The sequence below is a fragment of the Bactrocera tryoni genome, chromosome 1, assembly GCF_016617805.1.
Source record: "Bactrocera tryoni isolate S06 chromosome 1, CSIRO_BtryS06_freeze2, whole genome shotgun sequence".
In the NCBI taxonomy this organism is placed as follows: Eukaryota; Metazoa; Arthropoda; class Insecta; order Diptera; family Tephritidae; genus Bactrocera; species Bactrocera tryoni.
The window spans coordinates 87410195-87429284 of record NC_052499.1 but is presented as its reverse complement, the minus strand read 5'-3'; the positions used below and the strand labels follow the sequence as shown (position 1 = coordinate 87429284).

At 38.1% G+C, this 19090-nt stretch overlaps 1 protein-coding gene across 2 annotated transcripts in view; it reads left to right on the top strand.

Annotated features, from left to right (window-relative positions):
- LOC120774297 overlaps positions 1-19090 on the top strand; it is a 117968-nt gene that overhangs the window by 86813 nt on the left and 12065 nt on the right. For both annotated transcript variants that reach the window (XM_040103833.1, XM_040103823.1), the window contains exons 5-11: positions 2991-3101; positions 5119-5322; positions 5696-5847; positions 7403-7547; positions 12476-12606; positions 13463-13622; positions 18176-18345. In XM_040103833.1, the coding sequence (XP_039959767.1) occupies positions 2991-3101; positions 5119-5322; positions 5696-5847; positions 7403-7547; positions 12476-12606; positions 13463-13622; positions 18176-18345 (1073 nt within the window). The remainder of the gene's footprint in view (positions 1-2990; positions 3102-5118; positions 5323-5695; positions 5848-7402; positions 7548-12475; positions 12607-13462; positions 13623-18175; positions 18346-19090) is intronic.

Below are 19090 nucleotides of genomic sequence, written 5' to 3'. Positions count from 1 at the left end.
TTATTTGCTGCTCTACACGACACTGAACACGTTCCGTTGCATAGCGTATACATATATTAACAAATAAATATAGTAAAGACGCACAAAACACTTGCAGGGATCTCCATTTGTGCGCAGCAAATGCACAGACTTTGTTGACTAAGTTTTCGCAATTCTTACAACGCATAGAGGTAAAGGTGGGATGGAGTTTTCCACTTTGTTCTAGTCTTGTATCGCCTTGTAATATCAAATATGTGTATGTATGTATGTATTTGTATTACAAAATTTGTGATTTGAAGGCACAGTTGAAGGACAATTATTATTTTTGTTTTAAAACAGGTGCTTAAGAACAGTTATGAAATATCCACTATATGGAACTCATGCTTACTTAAAGACAGGCACGCTCTGTAGCCGTTATTATCATTTGAAGTAGACGCTAAGTCCTCCTTCGCACAAGTATTATGTTATTTCAATTTTTAGCTTCGTAACTCGTCTTCGACCTTACCGACTTAGGAGAACGTTGCCAATAGCAAAACTATTGCAGGTATCCCTCACAGAATCATTACACTTACTGAACCGCTCATTGCGACAAGACAGGAGAAAATGAAGGAAAAACTCTCTATGTACAAAATATAGCAAAACTATTGCAGGTATCCCTCACAGAATCATTACACTTACTGAACGTCTCATTACGACAAGACAGGAGAAAATGAAGGAAAAACTCTCTATGTACAATGTGAATCGGGAAGTGTAAATAAAACGCAAAATATTTAATTATTTACCAGTACTTATTTTCTCGCCTTCAAAGTAATCTCCACCAGATGTAATACACTTATGCCAACGATTCTTTCAGACCTCGAAATACTTTTCAAAAGCGCTTTTTGGTATGCCTTTCGGCTCCTTCTGCGAATTTTGTTTTATCTATTTGATCGACTGACCGGCAATTTCAGTTTTGAAGAATAAGCTAAAATCAGACGGAGCCAAACTGGTAAATATGGTGATTGATCACTGTTATTCATTGGTTTTTTTTTTTGGCTTTAAATTCGGTCGCAATTGTGGCTCGATGCGATGGTGGATTATCATCGTGTAAAATCCGTGAATTGTTCTTCTACAATTCCGGTCGTTCTAGACGGATGTTCTCACGCAAACGCCTCAGTGCGGCCAAATAGAACTCTTTATTACTGTCAATCCGTCCCTCCTCCGTCCCTCCGAAACAAATTATTGATGCAACAAACCTCGAATATCGAAAAAAATTACCATCACCTTGATTTCTTAGTGGTTTTCGTGTGGGTTTTCGGTTTCGGCTCTTTTTTCCGCAATTTCGATGATTGTTGACTTGTTTGCCTATCAAATTCATAAACTCATGTTTCATCGGCAGTTTAAGGCTCTCCATGAATGTGGCATTGTAACTCGCACAATCAAGCATGTCCAAAGAGACTTGTTTACGGTACACTTTTTGAAAAAAATTAGCTTTATCGGCACGAGTCGAGCAAGAACACAAAATATCTAGCAAAATTATTCGAATGGACTAGCTAGAGATGTCGGACTCTCTTTCCTGAGGTTTTCAAGCATCATAACCTTCAATTTTTTTAATATTTTCATCAGTTGAAGAGGTGCTAGAAAGTTGTCGGGAACGAGGCAGGTCTTCAACGATCACTCGACCGTCTTTGAAGGCATGATTTTTTGTTTAAACTGAAGCCTTTTCCAAAATTTGCAATGATTCCGCATACGAAATTTGGTTAGAAATACAAAATTTGGGAATTTTTAATTATAATTTCCGGGTACTTGTAAGTCATAATATATATGAAACACATTATTACTATGTATGTATGTATTAACCCATGGCTAGTGGAATTGGTTGTTAGACCTTACCTCTACCGTCTTCTTTATTTTCATCAGTAAATTCAAATGATAGATTCCGATCTATGATAAGTGGTACCTACTTGGTAAAACCTTCTTAGTGTCACATAATCTTGCCAATTAGATGAAATTAGTGAAAATGGCACTAAAAAAGATTTTTATTTCTTTAATAATATATAACTGTACTATACATAACAAAAGGTTTTATTTCCGAAAATTACAACTTCTATTAAGATGTCCGAATATATACTTCCATACCCAAAGATACCTAACTAAAGATTGAGTGTCAAAATGCACTCTAAGTGGAACATATGTCTCCACTAACTGCCAGAACAATTTCGCATTTCAAAAATATTTTTCAAGTTTAAAGTGTTGCAAGTGCGTATGTGCGATTGCATTTATGTATGTTTGTTTGCAAGTACATATATATGTATGTATGAATTTGGGTTCTGATGCAAGAGATAAGCCACAATGCAAATGTCTGTAACTAACAGCAAATAAATGAACCGACTCGACTTTTGATGCCATAATAAATGTTTAGAGGTATTTTCGGCATTGCTGATATGTGCAACGCAAACAGTAATTTATGAAACTCAGCAATTTTCCAACACACATTCATAAAATAGTTGCCTTTGCACAGATCTACAGCGTCATATATCCTCTGGAAGGCAATTGCCTAAGAAACAGTGCAACGCACATTCAAAAATTTTCGTTTACGCATACCGCAAAGCATTTGTAGTAACTGGAAGAGAAGCCATTGTTTAGTACTTCGTTTTCATTAAGTAGAGCCATGGCTTGAAGCTATAAAAAGCTCGCTCACAATAATTTGAAAGCTTTTATAGAACTTTGCTACACATTATCAGTAAAATTGTACATAGAGTCAATTGTGTGCGCCCATTCATTCTAATATCCAAAGAGCAGCAATATAATCACTTTCGAATTTCTGAAGGCACTTCTGTAAGGTCATTTGTTGGAGCGTTAGAGTATCGCTGTTGCGGAATTTATTGCATGTGAGCTCATATTGCGGCAAACAAGTGTTAATTATAAATTATAGTGGAAGCCATATGTGCAGAGACCACAGCACTGCAGTCTTTTTATATTTTTATGTTTTTAAATTTACTATAATTAACTCACTATTTGTCTTTTTTTAGTGCCACCGGATCGTCCAGTCATTTATGGCCCTAACAGACATGATAAGGCCAGCAATGTGGAGTCGTTTAACGAAGGAACGGATATAGTGCTGGCTTGTGAAGTGACAGGCGGTAAGAAAACTTCGCTACTTTCCCAAAAATTTGTTAATGAGAATCTTAGACACACTGATAGTCTAATTATGATTTCAATAATTTTTGAAACTAGTTCCAAGAAACATAAATATACTTTCTGTTTGGTTTAAATATGTTCTTAAGTAGAAATATAAATAATTTCTTAAAAATGCATCCACCAAATATCATATAAAGTGGGATTCAAATAAACTACAGATTGTAAATATAAATTTTGTTTGAAAATACTTTCAAATTTATTTATTATTTATTTATTATTTTATACTCTCGCAACAAAGTTGCTAAGGAGAGTATTATAGTTTTGTTCACATAACGGTTGTTTGTAAGTCCTAAAACTGAAAGAGTCAGATATAGGGTTATGTATACCAAAGTCATCAGGGTGACGAGTAGAGTTGAAATCCGGATGTCTGACTGTCCGTCCGTCCATCTGTCCGTCGGAAACTACTATAGCTATGTCAACCAAATTCTACATAGTCGTTTCCTTCAGGCATTTCCATATACAGTTCAAAAATGGAAGAAATCGGATAATAACCACGCCCACCTCCCATACAAAGGTTATGTTGAAAATCACTAAAAGTTCGTTAACCGACAAACAAAAAACGTCAGAAACACTAAATTTTAAGGGAGAAATGGCAGAAAGAAGGTGCATCCAATTTTTTTTTTTAAATTGAAAATGGGCCCACTTATGGACCAATCACCATATCTCGGGAACTACTCGACCGATTTCAATGAAATTCGGCATGTAATATTTTCTTAACACCCTGATGACATGTACGAAATATGGGTGAAATCGGTTAAGAACCACGCCTTTTTCCAATATAACGCTATTTTGAATTCCATCTGATGCCTTCTCTGTATGATATATACAATAGGAACCAATGATGATAGCGGAATAAAACTTTACACAAATACGGTATTTGAAAAATAAAATCTCGATTATCACTTTAACATGCGAGAGTATAAAATGTTCGGTGACGCCCGAACTTAGCCCTTCCTTACTTGTTTTTTTTTAGTTTTAATAAAATTTATCGCTACCCTTTATCAGCATAGAGATTCCAGCTGTGCTAGTAAACTCTGAAGAATCTCTCGTGGAGAGATCGAAATACTAATTTGAACCATCTCTGCTTTCTATCATTTCCGGTACAAAAACAACAACGATTGATGCCTTCACATTTGATAATGCTGTCATCTCAACCACCACAACCAACGGCACTGGACCAATACACAACTCCCAACACTATCAACGCCGCTGCATATGCGACCGTGTGGGACCGTTTGGGACAACAACATGCGCTCCGTTACAATTTATGTCATCTTCATGGCAAAAATCCATTTCGTGCTGTTTTATATAAACGAAAAAACTCTTGGCTACGAAAACGAAAACCGAAAACAAAAAAATCCGTAATAAAACGAATAACTGCAATGGACCATCAACGAATATAAACTACACCAACAACTACAATGACAACAATAATAAACATGTAACTAACTAATGGCCGCCACACTCAACTGTGCAACTTAACTGACAATGATGAACTGGCAAAAATATTTCTCAATACCGATTTTTCTCGTTCCTTTGTTTTCCACATTCATTTATTTTTACACAATTTTTTCGGAACGAACTTACCACATTTTTCGTTATTTTTCGTTATTTTTTGTTATTTTTTCACAAACTTTTTATTTTTTCCGCGCGCTTTTGTATTCCTTCAACTCTTCTCTATTATTCTTATTTTTTACTCTTTGCTCGACTTGCTTTTACTTGGCGTAACTGGAACATTACTGCCACTGATGTTGCCATTGTTGCTGCTTGCTTTTGCTGCTGCCATCACTTCGGTTGTTTCCATCGTCGCTATCATGGCCACTAATAATAAAAAACAAAAACCGAAAACCGAAAACAAAATCACAAACACAAACACAAAAACAAACTATTGTGGACGCCCTTCTGCATGACTGGTGCCTGTGTGTGCGTTTGTGTGTGCTTGGTCAACACTTGCAACAGGACGTCCACGTCCAAATGTAACATGGTATTTAGATAATACGGTGATTGATGAATCTTTCGAGCATCGCCCGGACGGCAAGACTGTTAACCACTTGTCATATCCAAATATTGGACGACAACATTTGAATGCGAGATTAGTTTGTGTGGCGAGCAATACGAATTTGACGCCGCCGAACAACAAAGTGGTCATCCTGGATGTCAATTGTAAGTATCACTATTGCAGAATGAATTTCATCCGTCATGAATCCGAATGTGCGGAGACAGTCCTATCAGTATACACGCAAGCACACTTTTTAGTGGAAGAAAATAAAATTTTATTTTAAAATTTTTGCTAAATTTATGGCTTAATCGAAATTTCACTAAAATATTTAAGTAAATTTTGTACTCCGTAAGTCCTAACGCTAATAGAATGATTACAATTTATACAGAGATGCACTAAAACTTCAATTTCCTGCGAGTTTTTAGAAAATCTTTTGAAGATTTAGAATGTGTTAGTATATAATCTCAGTTTAAGCACATAATTAAAGTAATACGCTCATAAGTGGTTGTTATTTGCAAATCTTTATTTAATTTGTAGTGAAACCTGTCGCTGTGCACATAATGACAAAGGATCGTTTCGTGTCTGCTGATCGCACATATGACATTGAGTGCAAGTCTTCCGGTTCAAAGCCAGCTGCGGTCATTACATGGTGGCGCAATAACAAGCAGTTGAAAAAATTCACAAAAAATGTAAGTACAACACGGATAACTTACTTCCAAGTCAATATGTTACAATCATAGGCATCTCAGCAGTGTTAGGAAAACTACCGAAATGTTGTCGGAAAAGCCTTTTCATATTTTGTCAATAGATGTCGTATATCTCTATTGCTACCAATCACATTGTGTCATACCATACAATGTTGGAAAGGTGAGATCTTAAGCTTCATTTACCCAAAAAAAATTAAATTTGGTGAAGTTGAAAAAAAGTTAAAGAAAAAGACTTTTTCGACTACCCAATATTAGTATATTCGACGGAAGTAATATCCTTCCCTTTGTATGCGCTGGATGACAGGTGCTGGCATCATGGTACCATTTAATAGAACAAGTAAAAATTATTATTACCGTACGATTCTGTAACTTGAGACAGTCTCAAGTCTCTAAATTTGAGATTTTAAGTTAGAGACAATTTTTGAGACTTGAGATGATTTTGTTATTCTGTAAGTGACAGTCACAAAATCTATTACTTTTCATTATTCAGAGATGTTTTTACACTTGAATGAAAATAAATATGTCGATAACAAATAATAAATATTCTATAACATAGTCAAAAAACATAATTATCAATGAAAATAAAAATATATGTTGACTTTGTTTCATAATATTTACGAAATTTATGTAAAAATTGATTTATTTTTAACCTTTTCGTGTTTGAGTTGCTTACAAAATATAAAGAAACGACAATCGATTAATATCTATGATGATCTCTATTCAGTATATTCAAAATGGCAGACAAGAGTTCTTTTTAGTTTTGTGACCTGCTAACTACCAGGTCTCAATATTTTTGAGACTAACGCTAGAGACTGTTTAGTGAATAGTAACTAGTCTCAAATTGAGACTTTGCCTCAAAATGTCTCAAATAGAGACTAGAGACTGGTTACAGAATCCCGCTATTAATTTCACTTCCTAGTAGTGTGCTTTCTAAAGTAAAGTTACTCATACGCACTGTCTATTTTCAATTGGCTTCATATAAAGTATTTTTCCAAAACCCAATAAAATCAAGAATACAAAGGTTTTATATTGACTAGACTCACAAGAATTTATTTATTACTGGACTATCATACAAAAATGTGCAGTAATCTGTGGTAGAAACCAACTTTCACTTACATATAACGTATGTGAAGATAGCATTTGTATAAGAAAATTTCAGATTAAGAAACCGATGTACCATATTTTATTTTTTAATCACTTGCTACTAAATAATACCGCTTAAATCGAGATTTACCATAATTACGAAACTCTAATTGAACAAAATAACCAAAAATATCATATTATATTTGAAAAGTCTCTATTGTATTGAATTTTTAAATTTCGAGCAATTTTCAAACTCATTAAATATTCAATTATAGATACTAATGAAGCAATATTATAAACTAAAACCTTGAATAATATTCCTTAAATATCAAAATACTAATATTTTCAACATTCAAAACTTTTATTGTAAGTAAACAATTTTCCTAATTTTAATCCCACATTCTCTACTGCTCCTGGCAATGCTGCGGCAACCTGCTTAACGCGACCACAACAGTTTAATGAACCCGACAATCAATCTCTAAGCATATTGACATTCACGCCCACTCGCGAGGACGATGGCAAGTATTTGACGTGTCGTGCCGAAAATCAATTCATTGAAAACAGCTCCATCGAGGACAAGTGGCGGATGGTCGTGCACTGTAAGTAACGAAATGCAATTATTTCACGCTCTTTGTGTGCCAGTTTGCTAGTAAAGAGAATGCGTAGTATTTAAATATAATTGTGTATATGTAAATTGAATAATTTCAGCGAAGTGTGGTGGGTAATTATGGCGAAATTACGGCAATAAGTGGCTGTGCTTGGCCGCCAAGAGTGATCAATAACCACCAAAGCGCATTATTAAACGCTGCTATGCGTACATACAAGTATGTATGCAAACACTTCGAAATATGTGCCTGCAGCGCTGGCGGCATTGGCAGTGGGGTGCCGGGCCAGGGATGGTCAATGGAATGTTTGGAAAGTTGCGTTGCTCGTTTTGCAGCGTTTAGAAATAGAGCTAATTCAAATAGCAACTCATGCCCATAAATAAGCCCGAAAACACACACAAATAACCGTAAATATACAAAAACCACAAAAATACAAACACTAAAAACTAAATGCCCGTTGTTGGGAATGCCCTTTGACACTTACATTCAATTTAATTCAATTGCGAAGCTGTGTAAATGCTCGAAGCTTTGTGTTGCTTGCTGTGCTTTTGTTACTTTGCCTCGGACTTTGTTATACCCCAGTAAAACCATCTAAAGAGGGTATTATGACAGCATGAATGACGCCCACACAATTGTGTCGGAGATAGAAACGCACTCATGGTTACTCAGGCCGGTAAGAGCGGAAGAGGGGCGGAGAAAGATGTGTATTTCCCCCAAAATATGAATTTAGTACCACAAAATATACCTGAAATTTCAAAATCGGAAACAATCGGAACAAATTCCATTCATGAACATGTGCTTGGCACCAAAGCTTTGGTGTCAGCCGAACATGTTCGCCCCCAATTATTATTTGCGTTCGTGGTCTGGCATGGGTTGTGATTAGAAATGAAATTGGCCAAGTTTGTAATAAAAATAAATTACCCATTTGCATTGCTCGGTGGTGGGCATGCTGCGCTGAGTCAGGCAGTGGGAGCGAATTGTGAAAAGGACATTTCACGGCGAGTGGCCCTGTTGTAGGGATATTGTTCAAAACATATTGCATATACATATATACGCAAGTTGTTGTTGTTATAAAATATTTACTCGTAGTTTTTGCAGGAGAACACAAAGGCAACCACAACAATATTGCCGATGTGAAATGTTTAACGGTGACAGACATCGATGCTTTCATCGAGCGAAGCTCCAACCGCCACAAAAACTCTGTAAATGGGCCGGCTTAACGGTTCTTTATATTTTAGACCATTCCATCTAACCAGCCAGTTCATTTTGTTAGGATGCCTTTTTGCACACATAAATATTTTTACTGTCGACCGCCGACCATTCACTTTAATATCACCTCTGTTGAGAGATACCTAATTTTGTATGCAGATTACATACATATGAACACGTATACATCCATACACATGCACAATAAGCAGTAGGCGTAATTGCCAACAGCGCCGTTGCGGTTGCTTTGTTTGCTCGTCAGCAGAAATTTCACTTTGATTTTGTTATTTTCAGCGCTTTTTTTGCAACTGTCCCCAGAACGAATTTTTATGCTTTAAAATATGTCACACGCGGCGTGAGAAGGCGGCCAGTCCTTTAATATTTTGAGGTATTGAATAGGGTATGTGCAAATGGGAATAAAACTAAATCCAGGAATAGCTATTATCCACTCATTAATGAAAAAAAAATATATAAGAATAGTATGCCAAAGATGACATATACTAATGAACATCTCTGAGATATTCGGTGGCGCATTGCTAACTTCTTCTTCTTCTTAATTGGCGTAGACACCGCTTACGCGATTATAGCTGAGTTAACAACAGCGCGCCAGTCGTTTCTTCTTTTCGCTACGTGGCGCCAATTGGATATTCCAAGCGAAGCCAGGTCCTTCTCCACTTGGTCGCTTCCAACCCAGGTGGGGTCTTCCTCTTCCTCTGCTTCCCCGGCGGGTACTGCGTCGAATACTTTCAGAGCTGGAGTGTTTTCATCCATCCGGACAACATGACCTACCGGCCAGCGTAGCCGCTGTCTTTTAATTCGCTGAACTATGTCAATGTCGTCGTATATCTCATTCACAGCTCATCGTTCCATCGAATGCGGTATTCGCCCAAGTGGCCAATGCGCAAAGGACCATAAATCTTTCGCCAGAATTTTTCTCTCGAAAACTCGTAACGTCGATCTCATCGGTTGCTGTCATCGCCCAAGCCTCTGCCATATAGCAGGACGGGAATTATGAGGGACTTATAGAGTTTAGTTTTTGTTCGTCGAGAGAGGACTTTACTTTTCAATTGCCTGCTCAGTCCGAAGTAGCACCTGTTGGCAAGAGCAATCCTGCGTTGGATTTCCAGGCTGACATTGTTCGTGGTGTTAATACTGGTTCCTAAGTAGACGAAATTATCTACAACTTCAAAGTTACTGACTGTCAACAGTGACGTGAGAGCCAAGTCGCGAGTGCGACGACTGTTTGTTTGATGACAGGAGATATTTCGTTTTGCCCTCGTTCACTGCCTGACCCATTTTCTGTGCTTCCTTGTCCAGCCTGGAGAAAGCAGAACTAACGGCGCGGGTGTTGAGGCCGATGATATCAATATCGTCGGCATACGCCAGCAGCTGTACACTCTTATAGAAGATGGTACCTTCTCTGTTCAGTTCTGCAGCTCGAACTATATTCTCCAGAAGCAGGTTGAAGAAGTCACACGATAGGGAGTCGCCTTGTCTGAAACCTCTTTTGGTATCGAACGGCTCAGAGAGGTCCTTCCCGATCCTGACGGAGCTTTTCGTGTTGCTCAGCGTCAACTTACACAGCCGTATTAGTTTTGCGGGGATACCAAATTCAGACATCGCGGCTCCTTTTCGTGCTGTCGAAAGCAGCTTTGAAATCGACAAAGAGGTGGTGTGTGTCGATTCTCCTTTCACGGGTCTTTTCCAAGATTTGGCGCATGGTGAATATCTGGTCGGTTGTTGATTTTCCAGGTCTGAAGCCACACTGATAAGGTCCAATCAGTTTGTTGACGGTGGGCTTTAATCTTTCACAAATACGCTCGATAGAACCTTATATGCGATGTTCAGGAGGCTAATCCCACGGTAGTTGGCGCAGATTGTGGGGTCTCCTTTTTTATGGATTGGGCATAGCACACTTAAATTCCAATCGTTGGGCATGCTTTCGTCCGACCATATTTTACAAAGAAGCTGATGCTAACACTGAAGATATAAATAAGCTTCATAAATTGCTAAATAATTTTATATATATTCGAAACTCTCTCAAAAGCCGAAAAATAGGGGTGTCAAGTCCACTGTGATCATCATTTGGAGCGAATGTACATTTCATCTCGCATCTGATATAGAGCCAGTTTGCGCATGGAATTAAGGTTTATTGAAATTGTGAATAAAGCCAGGTAGTTAGGTAGGTACAGTGGCTGTCTGACGACGCACCTTGGTCTTTAGAAGGCCCACTGTGATACCACAGAGAATAATACTCCCTTACTATATTGTTTTTTGTGTGAACTACCCCGTGCTTCTGATGAAGTTCGTCAAAGAAAGAAGCTTTGTGTTAGCAACTTCAAAAACGTCGTTCAGAAGCCCTCGGTCTATAGTTACGATTATTTTTCTGTACAGAGCCTTGTATTTTTCCAGGTGCTATGAGGACTGAAAAAATCGTTGGCATAAGTGTATTGCAGCGGGAGGGGATTACTTTGAAGGAGATGAAATGGACAAAATTCACCTTTCAATTTGATCAAAGTAGTATATACATAATTATAAACATACACTCTTAGTGTTAGCTATGATCTTCACTTGGAAGACATTACAGGTGTCTCCTAAACGGAAAGCAATATTGGTACTTAATTTTCCTTAAAATACTCTCGATTATCTAGATTGGACCCATACGCATAGATTCTAATCCCTGCATCCCTGTCTACCTCGCTCCTTTCTCTATCTTTTTTGGAGGTGAAGGCAATATATGGGACCGAATTTGGTTTTAATTTTTTCAGAATTCGAAAATTCGTGGTAATGGGTCAAAACACGGCCTAAATATGTATCATAGAATGTCCCATATTGCAGAAGACTATTTGCGAGGATTCCCTAAGAGCCGACTTCTGTTGGCAGCAAATGTAAAATGACGTTTTGTGCCTAATTTGGCGTTGTCCTAAGAGCTTTACTGATGTATTAGATTCTCCTTGTTTGCTTTCCATATTTCCATTATTGGCCATCATTCTAATATCGTATGTCCTAATTGGTCTAACTACTATTGTGTAGAGCCAATGAGCTACACGAGGCGTTAATCCCAATTTGGGCCCCGCAATCCTTTGCAGATATATAGTGCTCTAGCTGCTTTTTTTACCTTAGCATCTAAGTATTTGTTAGTGAACAATACCAGCTCCGTCTTGCTCCTTTAAGTTTAAATCGCTTGATACAGCCCAACGGTTTATGTAATTTAATATTATTGCCAAAAGGTTAGGGAGAGTTTTCGGGAATTTTCTCTAATTGCCATATTGCCAGCGCAGGCTACAACATGTCCCCATTCTTTTCTAAATCTAACAACTACTTATCTTTGTTAAAATCCAGATAAGTGGATATAACCCGTCTTCTTGAGGTGTACATCTTTGAACAGATCTGCACATCTGTCTGATCTCTTGGAGGACTGTTCTATTAATTTTCTGAGATGTTCAGAGCTGTCCATGTCTTTAAGCATGCTCAGATTGACCCCACACTGGATGTTATTAACTACTTGGGTGTATTCTTTAACCTCAAGAGATTTTTTAATCTCTGCTACCACTGAGCTTACTGCCGTTTCTATAGAAACGCTGCGAAACATCAAATTTTTCTGTGTTTAAATTGTTTATTATACATTAGCTAGAACAAATCTATGTTATATTTTATAAGACTTATTATATTTATCCCAATCATCCGTAAACATTTTATTATATTTGTACTTACAGATCAACCAACGGCTCATCTCAAAATGGGATCTTCACTAAACCCAGACGATATAAAAGAGGGTGATGACGTCTATTTTGAGTGTGTTATACAATCGAATCCTAAACCCTACAAAATGTCATGGTTTCATAACGTAAGTGCAGTCCAAAAATAGTAGGGACACAAGTTCACAAATATTTGAATATGAGTATTAAACACACTTATTTGCAAACGAGATTCCTGTCCACTCTTCCAACTGCTGCAGCGCATTAAACCATACAAGCACTAAAATAGAATGTGCGCCACACATTAGTGCAAATTTGTTGCACATTGAAACTTTTGAGGACAAAAAGTGTCATATGAAGAAAGAGTACAAAACCCATGGAGTTATACATGTACTCGTATATGTACATATGTATATCTGTCTCGTTGTATTACAGCCATCACGGTGGCTACACTCATGTCTCACTATGAGCCGAGCATGGAGAATTGTGAGCTATTGGGTGTCACAGTTTTAACAGAGGGTTTAACGTCTCATGGTTTTCATAACAACTCTCCAACTCGTTTGAATTTAAAATATCTTCTATGTTCTACCATATATGGTGTAGTTTTTGCGGCATTTTTGCTGATAATTTAACGAAGACTTCACACAATTCATATAATGGCACTTTACTCCGCCTTAAAGTTCAGATGGTCATGTGCACTTTCGCCAGGGAATGCTCTTAAGCTGACGCTCTCTGCTTTTCACATATCATTTTCATTGTTTGCTGCCGGCATTCTTAGTGGCGTTGATGCGTTCATTTCATCGTTTGCTCAACGTTACTTCGCGCAGACTTAAGAATATTGTACAATATACTCAAATTCGTTTTTTCACTTATCTCATATTCTTTTCATTCTCTTCCCGATCCTTTTACGCAACGCTGTGCTTTTCCGCGACCCTACCGAACTACGAAAAACAACGACAATAACAATTTATCATTGGCTCATACGGATGCATCATTGCACTTTAGGGCAAGGAACTGCATCACAACATCTCAGCTGGCATTATCCTTTCGGATCAATCACTCGTGCTGCAGAGTGTCTCACGTGCATCCGCTGGTGATTACACGTGTTTGGCTGTGAACTCGGAGGGAAGGGGCGCCAGTAATCCGGTTTCGTTGCATATACGCTGTAAGTACCGAGTGAAAACAATTTGATTTCATCATTGCTGATTACTTTCTGATGTTATTACATATGCATGATTTATAGTGAGCGTGAGTGAGTGAGTGAGTGAGTGAGCTCATGTGTTTATACATTTTAAGCACGTCGACACTTGCATGCGTGCATTCAAACGGACATATTTTATAATAGGTATCCGGGTATGTAAGTCAGTACTGAGCTAACGAATGCTCGTCAATAACGTTATTTACAAAGCATTTTCCGTTAGAAAATCCTATTAACGGAATAATAGCAGTTGATGCTAATTTGCTTAGCGCTGTGGCGGATTTCTCAGAACTACTCAACAGGATTTTTGCTGGCAAATGTTTGACACGTTGCAAATAAAAAAACATCTCCATGCCATAATTTGAGGACCTAGCGTTGGCACTAAAGGTCAAAAATCCCGAAAAACGATTGTACCCACTGCAAAGAAAGGACGTTCAAGTATGAAATCGAAGAGATTGAAAGGTTTTGCAGATCCTCGAATTGATAAATTGTTTAGTGTGTAGTGTACTCGCACTGAAATCACGCCTCGACGAATAAAAAAAAAATTTTTTAGCTTTAGTTCTACATCATGTTGCGTTTAGAATGGACTGCGATGAGACTTATAAAGTATAGACAAGAGAGAAATTAATTTGAACAAAGGTGTACCTCACAAATCCGAATCTATTATATATGAAGTAAGATCCTGTTTAGTCAAAGCGGATGGGAGCAAAATAGAGCTTGATTTGTTCCGCACTCAGGAATTCAAAATTATTGAAGCCCAATGATTAAAGTTTTTATTTTAATTTGCCCTTGCCAAAGAGTTGCAATACACGACTTACACTCACGACTCACTTAAACACTTATGTAAGTACATTAACACACTTAAGTAAAAAGTTTCTAAGCGCTTTTATGCATTAAAAAGCTTTGTAGCGAAGGCAAAGTGTCTCAAGAGTTGTTGTACCCAAAACAAAATAAAAAGTAGGCCTTTTCGACCAGCCTCTGCTGTCCAGCTTGCCCCATACGTAGATATATGCATGCAAATTTCCAAAAAAAAGTCAAGGGTGCAGTAGCAAAGGCCTTAGGGATCAGAAGAAAACCCTCAACTCGATTAATCCCATCGAAGAAAGCGCACGAAAAGAAAATAAATGAAAGCGAATAATGCAGTGAATAAACGAACCAGTCGACGCACTGGCGAACCACTGATTCACACGCGTACAGCCATTCACACATTTCTCTAAAAACTGACGACGGAGTCGGCAAAATGAAATGAAGTGTAACTGCCGACAGTTAAAACGTCGCGAAATTGCTGCCTGAGCGTGGGGTTAAGTTGAAAGGAAAATAACTCAAGAACAGTAAAACGAAAGCATCGTGACATAGCGTTGAAAAGCAGGCATTTGGCGGAAGGCAAGGCAACCATTTTAGAGTAATGAATATTTTTAGAGACTTACAGCCGGTATTAAGTCGCGCTACAGACGTCAAAAGAGGCGAGATGGGCAGCGGCAAAGGATAACAGAGATAGAGACGTCTCAAAGTTTGTCACCCATAACAGCTGCCGGCTTTGAGCGGCACTATTTTGCATTCGTAAAAGGCATTTAGTACGAAAATCAAAACAATAAAAAATCCGTTGCAAAGTGAAAAAATAAGCTGGACGCGTTCGCTCGACTGCAACTACACACGGCCGGGCAACCGAGCACTCCGCCGGCGACACCATCGCCAACACCCCATGGCGAATATAGGAAAAAGTGGAAAGAAAGGATGGCAGCGCGCAGACAAAATGCAGATCAAGCGTAAAACTTTTGTTAGATTTTTCATTTTCATGGAGATTTCTTTCTGGCTTCTAATTCGCTTATAAAGTGGAATAAACAAAAGTAATCAAATATATAAAAACTGAAAAGTGGCACAACAGCGTGGGTGTCCAGTCAAAGACTTCAATAAGATTACGAAGACGTAAAATAATAAAAACAGTAAGAACATAATTCGCTAAGCCGACACTGCAGACAGTGGGGGTTCCGAGTTTCGGCGAAGCTTTTCAAGCGCCTGGCAGCTTCAGCGGCGACTCTGACACTTTAAGAATGAACGGATAAATGTATAAAAGGATTTTCGCCTAGAATTTTGGATTATTGAGGAAAATAAGACGCGGCAGGATGTCCGTGATGAATGTGCGGGCTTGCCTCACTTATCGGCCCAGTGTTTGACTATTCTTTAAAAATCTCGCAAATATGCCATATGTTTAGTGATACAAGGGTTACCTTTTATATTTCGGTCTTAGAAAACAAAAACTAATATTAATCATTGAAAATCGATTTATTGAAAGTGAAGCTTGAAAGTGCTTCGTGAGCGAACAACTTTTGTTGGATTCGGCTCATCTAGAAACAACCATACAGTCGGTTGTTGTTTACCTTCGTTTATCATCTGTCACGTATTTCGAAGCAGCGCTTTTTCTCTTGAACAAGTGAAGCGAGTTTTTTATTGACGCAAAGTGAATAGATTTCTTCATACTCAAGTGTTCATTCAATAACGAATTTATGCTGATATCACCAATGCCATCACATGACGATATTAGCTTGCACACAACTCCAATAGTTTCCGGAACAACAACCACGACCTTCACGAAATTCGTCTTGGAATGATTTACAACCTCGATTGCATTCACCCTACCTTTAATAAACACTGGATGGAGTTCCGCCAAAAATTGAATTTAGTACATCAATGCTCTGTTGTTGAGTTAATCCACGTCGAAAGTTATAAAAAATAATCGCGCGAAAATGTTTGCGATTTAATTCTACTTTTCGGCCGAGATGAGTATTTTAAGTTACTGTAAGCAAGATAAATAAAAACATCAAAAATGTTGACCATTGCGATAAAGTTATCAGAGAACAGCATTGGGGTTACCAGATACAGAATCTTCGTACTTCTGTATGTAAGTACATATAATACATATGTGAAGAACGAAAAAATTACAACTTAAGACTAATTTACAGAGCAACGTAACAACAGCACTTGTACTTTTTGAATCGCGAGTCTTAAAAGTGAAAGCTATAAATAATATGATCGCGATAAAATAAGAAAAACAAATTTTGGAATACAAAAAATTTATGTTAAACCTTCCGAGTGTTTAGTTAGCGGCATGCGTCTTAAGGACAGCTTTAAAGACGCTGTTCAAAACTTCATGATTTAATGCTGGTCTCCTGCAAAGGTTGAAGTGAAGACTATAAATTTAACTCGGACTGTTAATTCTCAGGATGGATTAATCAAATTTTACTTGCGGCATTTGTGGGTCCAGCCTTTATTGTATCCAGGGTATATCTTGTTATTATTCAATTGCTTCATAGCGCGTTCCATGGCAGATATTTCAACATTGTGGAATAAGTGGATCCGTAACGGTTATCTAATCCTGGAACTCAACAACCCACGTATTATTCATTTCATTGGCATTTCAAAAAATTGTTCTGCTTGTTGGCAACAAAAATGTAAGAGTATGTTAACAAGAAATGCGCATTTATCCCTTCTGAGTTCCATGTTTTGGAAATGTATGTACTCGTCAAGTCTTCGCTGGCACTGCGACAGTAAAAGACACTGGGCACTCACAAAGATAGAAGCGTCAAGTTTAATTCGCATTAAAATATTTATAACGGACTTAGAAACTTTAAAGGCGAATTAAAACCCAGCGCCAGATTCTGCGTATATAAATAATTGCATTTTCAGCAACGCCGGAAGCCAACAACAGTGGCTAAGATAAATAAACAAAATCCACAAACTGCAAGAAAAGAAAAGAAAAATGACAAAAATTAAGTGCCGAGCGAAAAATTGCGCTGAATTCCTTCAGCAACAAAAAAGCTCAACGAATGCGGAACCTTCCCCTCGGACACGTTCTGCTGCAGCAAGATTTTGTAGCAGTGTGTGTTGGCTTGTTTCTGCTGTTGCAGCTGCCCGTTGCCTTTCACATGCTGACTTGATACTTAATTGCAATTTCAAGCCAACGCGGCGACTTTCAGGCTAATTACACTCGCAGAAACAAAAAATAGAAATGGAAATAAAAAACCCACAGAATAGCGAGAGAACAGCGAAAGCATGGCGTAAGCGCAAAAATAGCAACCAATGGCGCACATGAAAAAAGCCAAAAACAACAGCTTTTAAGGGAAGTGGAGGCAGGTTGCGAACGAACATTTGCAGTTGGTGAGGAGTTCTAGGGTGCAGGAAGCACCAAACGCAGCCGAGTAGATGGCAGAGCGCGTTGCAAGGGTCTTTCGCACGCGGCACTGCATTCATTTCATTATGCGAAGCGTTGGGCATCCGCAAGCAGCAATTTTGTTTCTTACACTTAAGTTTTTTCAGCTCGCTGGTACTTGCCGTACACACTGCAAGGCTTGTCGACGCAAACAAAAGATCAGTGGCCCATCCCACGCAATAACCTCTCTAAGGGCGCAAGCATGATTCAACTCACTCATTTTTACATACAAATATGCTTTTATGCTTCACTGTGTATTCATTTTCGAACTTTATTTTTCAACATTTGTCTGGCACTTTTTTCTTGCTTGCAGTTGCACCCATTTGTGCCACCGATCATGAAGAGCTGCTGGGCGCCCTAAAGCACGAAACACTGCTGCTAAAATGTGAAGTGGACTCATCACCGCCAGCGGAGGCATTTACATGGACATTTAACTCGTCCGGCGAACAAACAGAATTGCCCGCCCGACTGCACTCAACAGAGGTAATTATCCCACACATTAATATGCACCTACATACACACACAGAATAAGTAGAGAGAGAGAGAGTGCCGGTAGCTATGCAGTGAGGGCGCATTGAGGCTCCGCTATTGAACTCGACCTATTCAGTTGGTGTCAGTAGCATCGCACATTTATGCTGTACTTACACACATACTTTTCTACTTACAAAGCTCTCGTGACTCGTCGTTCTCCATTGGGCTGTCATGGATCCACTTGTCCTGCTGAAAGCTGGGTGGGGCCTTTTGGATCCTCCGAGCGTGGTAGCTTTTCATTTCTCCCCATTTTTAATTCACTTGACTACGATTTGCACTGCTTTAATTGTTTGTTTTTGTTTTTGTTAGTTAACCTTCTCACTTATGTGTTTCGCTTTCTCTCCAAGTTACTCTGAGTAACTAATGAACATTGGGCGTGTCAAATGGTACAAATTGATAGCTGTAGCATTCATTAAAAGCAAATAAACCAGAAATCCTGAAACCTTACAAGCTTCACTAATGAATAAATTACAACCCACTTTTCGCTACTTCTTCAATTTTTTGAAACATTTCTGCTAAAAGTATTTTTACAGGGTTTAACTGTAGTAAAATTAATTGAAAGGATTTTTGAAAGAATTATAACATATTTCCCGTTATATTTGTTTTCATAATTTGAAAACTAAAAATTATCTTAAAATATGGCATCAAGTCACTTATACATTACTAAATCCAGCAAGGCAACTTTGTGTTCTCGTAA